A 10,314-nucleotide genomic window follows, 5' to 3' on the forward strand; every position below is an offset into this window, starting at 1 on the left:
CTTGGGCGTAAAAACTTGCTGCACGTGCACCCATTGCTACCCATGGATTTAGTTAATGATTTTTTCCTGTTAATAGATTGGGAGCATATATTGTGGCCACCTATACCTTGAATTTACTAAATCACTTTTAAGTATACATAATTAAAAACTGATATTAGTCTGCTCAAGTGCACAGGAGAAACAGGATGCACTGAGACAGTCATCATTATTTAAATTACACGATTAGTGATGGATATGAGAACTTTTTCTGGCATCAGGCTATTCGAGACTTGATATTTTCCTGGATTGTTGTTTGATGATATCGGCTGTTGAAGGACTTTCCTCGAAAATGACTTCATAGCCATCACTAAAGTTTTCCATTCCTGTAGACTCGAGCTGCCAGAAAAGCCCACCTGCACATGAGCCTCCACTTCTAGCACTACCATATATGAAATTGTATAGTTTCACAAAGTAACCATTTCTTTTCTCTACAGTGTATCCTGGTAACTTTGATGACCTTCCAAACTCTGCTAGAAGAATAGGCTTTTTTAAAACATCATTTGAGTCCTGGATATGTGCTTGGACCCATCTATCAACAAATGCTTGTTGGGCTGCCTCGTCTGAGCCTGCTAACCTGCATCCATAATCCCAATTGAAAAAAAAAAAGAGTGAATATGGTTAAGAGCGTTGCTTTATCCTCCGAAAGGATAAAGTGAAACATCCTCCGACTCCATCAAAAGTTTCGGCCGAAAAGTTTTGGAGAATACATCATATTCCTATGGTTATTAGTCAATGTAAATAGCTGCGAATTTATATGAATTTTACCATTGATCAGGGTATAAATGGATGGTGGCAAAATCGATTTGAGGAACTTGGTTGTTGGAGATGAAATCAGTTCCACCACCTTGGAATCCCCCGGGATTGAACTGCTTCTTTTGTGGCATTGATTCACCGTAGAACCCTTCAAGACCAATTTCTAGCAAATGGTTGCTGTCAATAGATTTGACATAGGCTGCCATCTCACTAACCCAATCCTATAATAATTCGTGAATGTTAGGCTCATCATGGTTGCATTTCTATAAGGTGAGAGATATATAAACAGTACTATCAGAATTGATAGTTGATAGAAGTGATAATGGTAAAATGAAGTTGTAAATTAAGTAGTTTATGTTAGAATACATTTATAAGAAATGTAAAGTTTTAAGGGTAATATGATGTGAAATTTAGTCTTGAAATCTCACAATTAATTATGTCAAAAAAGTAGAATGTATAACTTAATCTCAAAATTGATTTTGGAGCTATAAACAATTATGAAAGAAAACATTCAAACACAACAATAATTTAGTTTGTGGAGAATCAATTCTAAGCACTCACGACTCACAAGTAGGAAAGGAATGGACCTGAATCATTTTTCCTGAGGAGGAGTTGGAACGAGGTTCATTCATGAGCTCCCACGCGAAAATGGTAGGATCATCCTTATATACCAGTCCAGTTATAGTGTTCTTTCTTGTCAAAACAGCCTGCAAATACATCATGGTAATGAATCCTTCAATAATTTTTGTTGAGGAATCAAATTAACCTGCAACTTAATTATGACTCAAATCATTAGGATAAGTGGCTTTGATTCATCAATCTAAATATGCTACCTTAATATGGTTTTTGTAATATTGCTTAACAACAGGATGTGTATAGAAGTCATCGTCAGTTTTGACATTCTGGCCGCGTTCTTTAGCCCATTGCACATATTTATTTTTGCCTCCAAAGTCATTCCAGCTATTCACCAAGCACAGTATCAGTTTTACCCCATACTTTCTTGCTTCTGATACCACAAAATCCAGTCCCTGCACTTGCAATTCAATGCAAAAATCACCAAGAAATCTCAAATGGTAAGTCAATAGTAATTACTAAATATGTGCCTGATTGTAGACTAAGACATACCAATGCATCATATGAGTTTTTTATATGATGATTTTCGCATTTAATATTTATCTATGATATCCATACCCCATTCACATGTATAGGAAAATAATGTTAAAAATGAGTGGAAGTGTCTGCACAACATAGTTGGTTTTTTCTGCCGCGGGCTAAGAAAATTTTAGGTCACAAGTTATAAATGTTTTTTTTACAAATTAATTTTAACACATAAGTGCATATTACTAAATATTTTAAAAATAAGGTTTATGGCTGGACCGTGATATTGCCCCAATAGAAACTTAGATGAGAGGGAATTAAGATAAAGTACCCTAAAGACACTTTCTTCATAAGATCCTGGAGATTTTTGAAGGGCTCTATAAACTCCATCGCTGAAGGCATTAGTTCTTGCCAAATTTAAACCATGTTGGGAAGCTTGTTGGAAAGTTGAAGTGACCTTGGATTTGGTAGATGGATCAGATGCCATGTACAAAAACCAAAAGGCATTGAACCCGTTCACGTAGTGTGGCTTCCCATTTAGAATAAACTGGGTGCCCTTTCGTTGAATGAAATTATTACTAGTAACACCATCACCAACCTTGCAATTCCCAGGTTGAGCAAATACCAAGGACACTATAAAAGCTGTGGAAACCAAATTATAGAACCCCATGGCTCAGTGCTCATGAAAGTTGAAACACAATAACCCAAAGTGTAACCCCTCTCACTATTTATATAGTCAAAATACCAAGCCAAAATAATTAGAAAACAAGAAACAATCTTTTCAGATCAAATGTGCTATTTTACCAAATCCACATAAAAAAAATCTAGAAAACGCAGGCTATTATCTTTATATTTTTTCTTTTCTTCTAAAGAATAAACTCGTATTTTAATTCATAATTTCATTTTGTTACATTACGTTCAAAAAAATTACTATCGTTTTTGGAAAATATTGTAAATCAATTAAATTAACAAATCATTAATTAATTAATTATGGAATATATGTTACTTACAAACAGTGTATTAATGTACATAAATTTCATATTGAAACCTTATTATATGTAGCTTTCAATATGAATTAATTTGATCAGTTTTTTGTTTGACGTTCAAACCTACCATTAATGCAAATTGATTTAATTGACAATCATATTTAAAATCAAAGTTACTTTTAGTTTGATTTTCAAAATATTATATAGTTATTCAAATTCAAAATTACTAACTTTTAGCCTTTAACAAGACTAAATATCAGCTTAATTTGTTTAATATTAATTTCTTAATTTTTTACAAAAGTAATCCTATTGGTCTAAAAAGGTGAAGTCAAGTTAACCTCATAAGTGATTTTGACAACTAAAAACAAATAAACATGTTTGATTGCAGGTGTTAATTTTCTTTAAAAAGAGTTTAATTTTAGGGGGCTTCACTAAGTGTCACACATATGAAAATAGAGTTGCCACATATGGGGGCTTCACTTTTATATGGAGTCCAAGTCACCAAGCTGCACAAAGCAAACAAAAGTACAAAACTATCAACAACTATGCTTTATGCCATGCAGGTGTTCCAGACGTATATAATTTCAACAACCAATCAAAACATTTATCTCCACATTCGTTTAGTTTGTGTCGTGTAGCTAGCTTGAAATGAACCACTCAAGCTAGCTCAAGAACAAATTTTGGAACTCTCTTCTCTTCTCTATGAGGGCATTTAGAAAAGCTTATGTACAACATATCGGGATTCTATAATAAGTACATAAGTATGCATTTTGCAAAGCTTATCATATTATCTCCTAAACAACTTTTTTTACTTTATTTTAACAAGCTGTCCCTTCCTTTCAAAAACAATCTGTGGGTAAATGGTAATCATTACGTTCATGAAATAACTTACACAGATCTTTTACCTAAATCCCTCAAATCCCATACGCCATGCACTCTTTTTATTTTGTTTTTTCTTTCAAAACGTCGAAACCCACTACTCAACCTCTATTCTTAGCGTCCAAATTAATTACTCTAATTATAATTAGTAAGTAATCTCGTTCATTGAAGGGTAATTTTATGTATTTCACCTAATATTATTCTAAAAACTATATTTTTTTAAAGGTAAAAACCATATTTAAGTGGAAGAAATGTTTAATTTAATTTATTATTATCTAATTCTACATGCAGTATGAACTCCAATTGATATAACAAAAGAATTCTTCAACGTATTCTCCTATTTTTTTCAAACAAAATCTTAGTAAAGTAGTAAACTATTAGCTCTTAATCTTTCATTTATTTTCAGAAACTAATTTTTTATTTTATTATTATATTTGATTTTTTTTCTTAGAAATGACATTAGTTCATAAGAATTAAGAATGGTGATGTAAACTTTCAAAAAAAAAAAAGAAAGAATGGTGATGTAACTTCATTCGAATTGAGCAAGAAAACTTATTTATTATTATAATGATTGATTTTGAAGCATTGTAAAAATAGGTATACCTTATTATCATGCTGAAACTCTAAATATGAACTAGCTCAATTGGTAATGACAAATCCTTCTTCGTTAGAGGATTGTGTGTTTATTTCCTTCGCTGATATGAAGGTTGTGATGGTGAGTAATTTGCAAATACCTCTGTAAGTAATTTGTGGTCTCGAAAGCACGTCGTAACCCGTAGTGGTGACTAAAACCAAACTCATCCAAAATAATTGATCTATCATATAAACACATAATTTATCTGACCAACGTGTTTTTCCATTTACAAGAATAGGGATTCAAATCCCTAACCCATTTGATAATCAAAGTGTTTTACATGATGACGTGCTGAATCATCATGCCAACCCACTTGATAATAATAATAATAATAAAAGTCAGTTTTATTTTGGTAAAAAAATCAATTCTTCTAATTTTTATCACTCATGTAGTCTCATAATTGGGCCCAATCTTTTAAGGCCCAACCACTCAGAGCCCAATCTCGGGTTTTCATCTACCACACTCTCTCACTGGAAAAAAAACGCGCGCATTTCAAATCTTCATATTCTGAAGTTGAAATAAGACATTCAAACCCTGATCTGGAAAATTCATCAAAATCGTTCTTCCTCAGCGATCCATTCCTTCTCTCGCAAGTTTCCGATCAGATTTCATCAACCGCTGCATTTCAACGGTAAATTCGTTTCCATTTTCAACCGCTTTTCACCTTCTTTGCTCTTACATGCATCATGCAAATCCATTTCATCGATCTTCGTTTTCTTTCCTATGAATCTTCGTTGATTAATCGATTTCTTGATACTGTGAATGGTTTCCTTTCATTTTCAATGTCTTCGATAATTCGCATTGGTTTTTGCATCTGGATTGCACTTTCACTCATTCAATACTGTGATATTTCTTGCTGCTATATCCTGCATGATTTTACCTTGAATTTCCAGTGTTGAATGTTCAGATCTACTTGCTAATTTATAATTTACTTGGAATATTGTGAGATTTACTTGAACTTGCAAATTTGGAATATCCTGAATCGATTATTTTCTGTTTTGAATTCTTAGACGATTTTTTCTGAATTTTTTCGTTATATGCATGAAATTGCTGTTAGATTTAGAATCCTAGCATAATTTGTGGTTATCTTCTACCTACCTGTAGGGTTAACCAATGTCAACTCAAAAGGGAAGCATGGAGAGCGGAACAAGTAGGAAACGCATGAAACCTGAGGTATTTTGTTTTTGTCATTCAACCTTTTTTTTCTCTGTGATGAGTTTACCTTTCATTTTCATTTTTCGAAAAATGAGCAGGTCGAAGAAAAGGCTGTAGATGAAGCAGAATCACATGCTATAGTACAGAAGGAAGAATTTGAGATGAATGTTACTGGATCTGAAGAAATGGAACTCAATATCTCTCTTATTGTTGAGAAGATTGAGAATTTTACTCAGAGGGTAGCCATTTATAATCAATCATACTCTATAAGTTAACTCTTTGACATGTTGAATTGTGGATTATTGTGTGAAAGATGATATAGATTAGACTAGGTAGTGACATTTAGCATTAGTATTTCCATTTCTGTTCTAGAGTTAGTTAGCTGTTGTTAGTTTTCAGTTGTGCATTCTATTTTCAGCTAAGGATTCTACTAGTATAGTTCTAGTCCTATGTAAGTAGAACTTGTATGCACATTTTACAGTTAATGAAGAATTCCCAATTCTCTTCAATTCGCCAATCTCTGATTGACTGATTCAGTTTTTGTTATATTGCACTTAGGTATCTGAGCTCCTTGAATCTGGGAAAACAATGCTTAAGGAGCTAATCAATGATTTTGAAGAGAAACTGATTATGTGAGTGAGCTATTGCTTGCTACCATAAATTCAGAACTGAGAATACTTTTTTATATTGTTATTCATTTGACTTTATATGGTATGACCCTTTTAATTTTGTAATCTGATATGCAGGATTCATAAGGAGCAAGTTGAAAAGTGGCAGGAAGAAATCAAAGAATTACGTGCACTTGATGCCTCGAACGAGGAAGCCAATGGTCTTCTGCATAATGCTCGATATGTACTTCAGCTCACTCGTAATGATGACTGAAAGGGTAATTATCTAATGTTTATGTGCATTAATTAACAGAATAGCTTAACCCCCAATCATCAATTAGGAAATAGGTATAGCTTGATAGAAGGGTGTGAATGTGTTACCATGAGAAATAAGTATGGGGGCTTTAGGAGTATAGTAATGTTGGACTGTGGTTATCATTTTATTAACCTTTATTTGAAATATGTACTCATAACAACTGGTTAATCTGGTTGGAGTATAGTATAGATGTTTGAATAGTGAGGTCAGTCAGAAAAATCTGTAGTATCTCAGTTTGAGGGGTGTCAATTTAAGAACAGGAAGGGTCTTTCTTGAATATTGCAAATGCTGCAAGGTTAGAAGATATGTCAGTCAAGCCTTTTTTTCTCAAATGCATTTTTGCTATAGACTTGCCTTTGCTTGAATTCAACTTTGCCATGAACAATTTTCTGCTGATGATTTGAGTTTTGCTAAAGACTAACATTGTTAAAAGAGTTGCTATTTTGATATCCATATGCAGGTTTTTCCAACTTCTGCTGATTAAGTGAATATTCATACTCTATATGATATGCCTTACCTTTTACCTGGAACCAATTTGTGCTGTTCAAAGTAATCTCTTTACATTAGTAATCATAGAATAGAATAAGATATATGTTCAAAATGACAAGAAAGATTTTCAAATTTAATGTTCCTTTGTTGGTGGCAAGTTCAAATTTAATGTTCCTTTGTTAGATAGACGTATATATAAGGAATGCTTCTTACTCTCTCATACTTAATGAGTTTCTCTTAATATTTGAAGATTTGCTGCTGGGTATGAATCTTTACTCATTAAAATTTAGGGTGTAGACATTTATTTGATAGAATCGTTTTTGTTTGTGGATGCAACAGAGAGGGCCATAGAATTCTGCAGGCAATTAAGTTTTATTTGCATTACAGTAATTATGTACCTACTTGTCGAATGGTTGGTTGAGATTATTGTACAATTTAGTTTATACTTTATATTGGCCTAAGAATATGCGAAAGGATTCCATGAGTAAGAGATAAAGAAATCTGAATGAAATACAGGAAACTACGAAACCGAAATGAATTTTGTAAAGGAGAAGAATGTAGAACCGGAAACCATTAATAAACAGTAGAATTAAAATGCATGCGATCAATAGAGAACAAGAATCAAAATGAAAAGTAAATGCAGGAAACAGTACAGGAAAGAAATCATTTGTATTAAACTTGAAAGGAAATTACAATGAGATGTAAAAGGATTCAAAACTTGATTTAGAACATGTAGTGTCATTCAAGAGTCAACCTAAAGTTTATCACCTAAACTAGTACTTACAGGCAAAAGAAGGATAACTAGCTATGTTCTAATCTAGTGTCATCTGGCTTAATAACTCCTTACAAATTCTAATTTAATTGCACCTGCAAGCTATAGCCTATAGGTATTCTCAGACGAGCAACAAAGATGGAGCCATGATCTTCGTTAACCTCTTTTAAAGTTACATCAAGAACCTCTGTTAAGTTTTGAAGTCAAATTGCCAATATCTGTTTTTTTGCCAGATCTACTTCAGCATTTGGAGTCTCAGATTTCTAAATTTAGTGCACAAATATTTATGTCAAGTTGCATTGCATATCAAGATAATATTAATAGGTGACACTTTCATATTCATTGAGAGGATAACTTAGATGTTACAAAGAAAGCACTTTTAGTGGTAAGCATGCTTAAAGTCAGACACAATTTCATATCCTATAAAGTCCTACAAATTTAATTAATTATCACTTATTTTTTACTTTAAGACTTTTAAATTTATATTATATCACCCATTCATTATAAATTCCGAAATATTTGAATAAAAGTGAAGATTCAAGGAGTTTTTATAAATGAAATTTGGCAAAATGACCAATGAGCTAGGTCCTAATGTATGATGCTGGGAATGGCATCAGCCATGTGCCATTGGGTGGAAGTTCCATGAGATATGGGCATATGGCATATTATATGGCATATGTTAATGAGCATATTATGGATGACTTGTTCATGTTTGTCAAATGTCAATACTCTTCTTTGACAAGTTGCTAATATAAAAATTTCAATTTCTTGATCAATAAGGTAAGGGCATTGCACTCACTAAGGCATTGCATGTTACTAGCTACAACTACCATTAAAGCTTGTGCTTTTCTTCCGTGTACGGATTGACTTATGTATGGAAAAAGACTAAAGTACAAGAGTAATAAAAAACGACTCTCACCTTTTTATGTAACAAAAGAACTTCTATAACTACGTGTCTTAAACTCAGTTTTTGCATGAGAGCATATTTTAGTTTTGAATTTTCAAATATAGTGTGTCCAACAGTGTTAAAAAGGTAAATGAAAGATTAAACCGGAGAGACTTTCATGTTAGATATGGTTCAATTAGCTCAAACAGTTAAATCATGGTCAAAATATCAAAGATACCCAGTTCTGTTCATATTTTATTTAGTTCAACTGGTTAGTTGAGTTCGTTCCAGTTTTAAAAATATTATCTGAAATTGCTGACTTTTGACGAAAAATAATGAGAACACTATTATATTCTGACAAAACTCATTAATATTTGATACAATGTACCACTATATCATGCATTTTCATGAGAGGGGCAGGCTGTCACAATATCATTGCGTTTGATAATGGTACCACTTACGTACCACGGATCCTAAAACCGACAAAGCATGTTCTTTAACTGTACAATGAGACTCATTGAACCATTTGCAACATGTATCTGATAAGACGGTGTGGTTATATCAATTTAGGCAGTTTTTTTTTTGGGTATGTTACAAGAATCCTCCATGTGAGGCTTGCATCATCGCATGCAATCTTACCCGAGCCGAAAAGATTCATATCTTGGTGAAGTTAGCTTTCTCAATGGTGTTTTCTTTTTCAACTTGAATTGATGGAAGATCTTAATTTTGAGAATCAAACATATACCATTGAGATTTATGGATAGTAAAATTGGTCATGACCACGAATAGCCGTGGATAAAAACTCGTTGTCAGTAAAGTTATATGCATTCAAAAATACCCACAGAGTTATATGACATATATTTTCTGTAATGGTTTGTTAACGGGGAGAGTACGGATATTAGCACATTCTAGATTCGTTTAGTGGAAACCATCTAGGTGAGTTACTCGCAGATGTTCATTTTGACAATTTTTAACTCTGAACGTGAAATGTTGTGTGAAGGTCTCACATGGACTAGAAATATAACTAAGATAATCTTTAAATATGAGAACACAGTCCTTATCTCTAAACTAATTTTTGGAGTAGAATTAGAATTCCCAATTTCTAAGATAGATTGTCATTGACATCCTACTCATACCAACCACCTATTTGTTATCAATTTGAATGTGGAGTCTTCATCACACAGCCTAACTGCCTTGCCTATTTTTTAATGATTGAATCATAGTAATATACTAAAGAGAATAAGTTTAGCTGTACAATGAGACTGATTGAACCATTTGCAGAATGCATTTAAGGTGACTATTAACTCGATTATGTGATAAGACGGTGCGTATATATCAATTTGGATAGGTTTTTCTTTTTCTCTGGTACAAATAATCCTCTACCGGAGGAGACAATTTTGTTTGAGTCCAGAATATATGGTGGGACAAGTTATTCTCAAGAATTTAATTCGAGACTTTGCTTTAGATGAATTAAATATGCATCATTTGAACCAATCACGAGTTGGTTATCAATTTGGATCAGTTGAGTCTTACTCACACATGGTTAACTGCCTTACCTTTTTTTATGATTGAATCATATAATATACTAAAGAGATTGCTTTGGTCAACATCGCCTTATTTATTCCACAATTTGAAATCCAGTTAATAATTTCTATGGGCTAAACGTCCCTAACTGCAGTTATAAATACCCCCACAGAAC

The 10,314-nt window shown here is 32.9% G+C and overlaps 2 protein-coding genes across 2 annotated transcripts; one reads left to right on the top strand and one right to left on the bottom strand.

The window, feature by feature from the left end:
* Positions 1-112: 112 nt before the first annotated feature.
* Positions 113-2,588, bottom strand: LOC130717525 (mannan endo-1,4-beta-mannosidase 4-like). Its single transcript, XM_057567771.1, has 5 exons — positions 2,222-2,588; positions 1,626-1,820; positions 1,380-1,499; positions 805-1,013; positions 113-613 (listed from the first exon to the last, which is right to left on the bottom strand). Exons 1-5 carry the CDS (start codon positions 2,558-2,560, stop codon positions 259-261), a joined length of 1,218 nt encoding a protein of 405 aa, XP_057423754.1. The 5' UTR covers positions 2,561-2,588; the 3' UTR covers positions 113-258.
* A 2,292-nt stretch (positions 2,589-4,880) lies between these two features.
* On the top strand, positions 4,881-7,214 carry LOC130717528 (uncharacterized). The gene is made up of 6 exons (XM_057567774.1): positions 4,881-5,020; positions 5,494-5,562; positions 5,643-5,783; positions 6,103-6,176; positions 6,291-6,430; positions 6,929-7,214. The coding sequence occupies exons 2-5, from the start codon at positions 5,503-5,505 to the stop codon at positions 6,424-6,426; spliced, it is 411 nt and encodes a 136-aa protein (XP_057423757.1). The 5' UTR covers positions 4,881-5,020; positions 5,494-5,502; the 3' UTR covers positions 6,427-6,430; positions 6,929-7,214.
* The last annotated feature ends 3,100 nt before the right edge of the window (positions 7,215-10,314 follow it).

This window comes from Lotus japonicus, chromosome 5 (genome assembly GCF_012489685.1).
Source record: "Lotus japonicus ecotype B-129 chromosome 5, LjGifu_v1.2".
NCBI lineage: Eukaryota > Viridiplantae > Streptophyta > Magnoliopsida > Fabales > Fabaceae > Lotus > Lotus japonicus.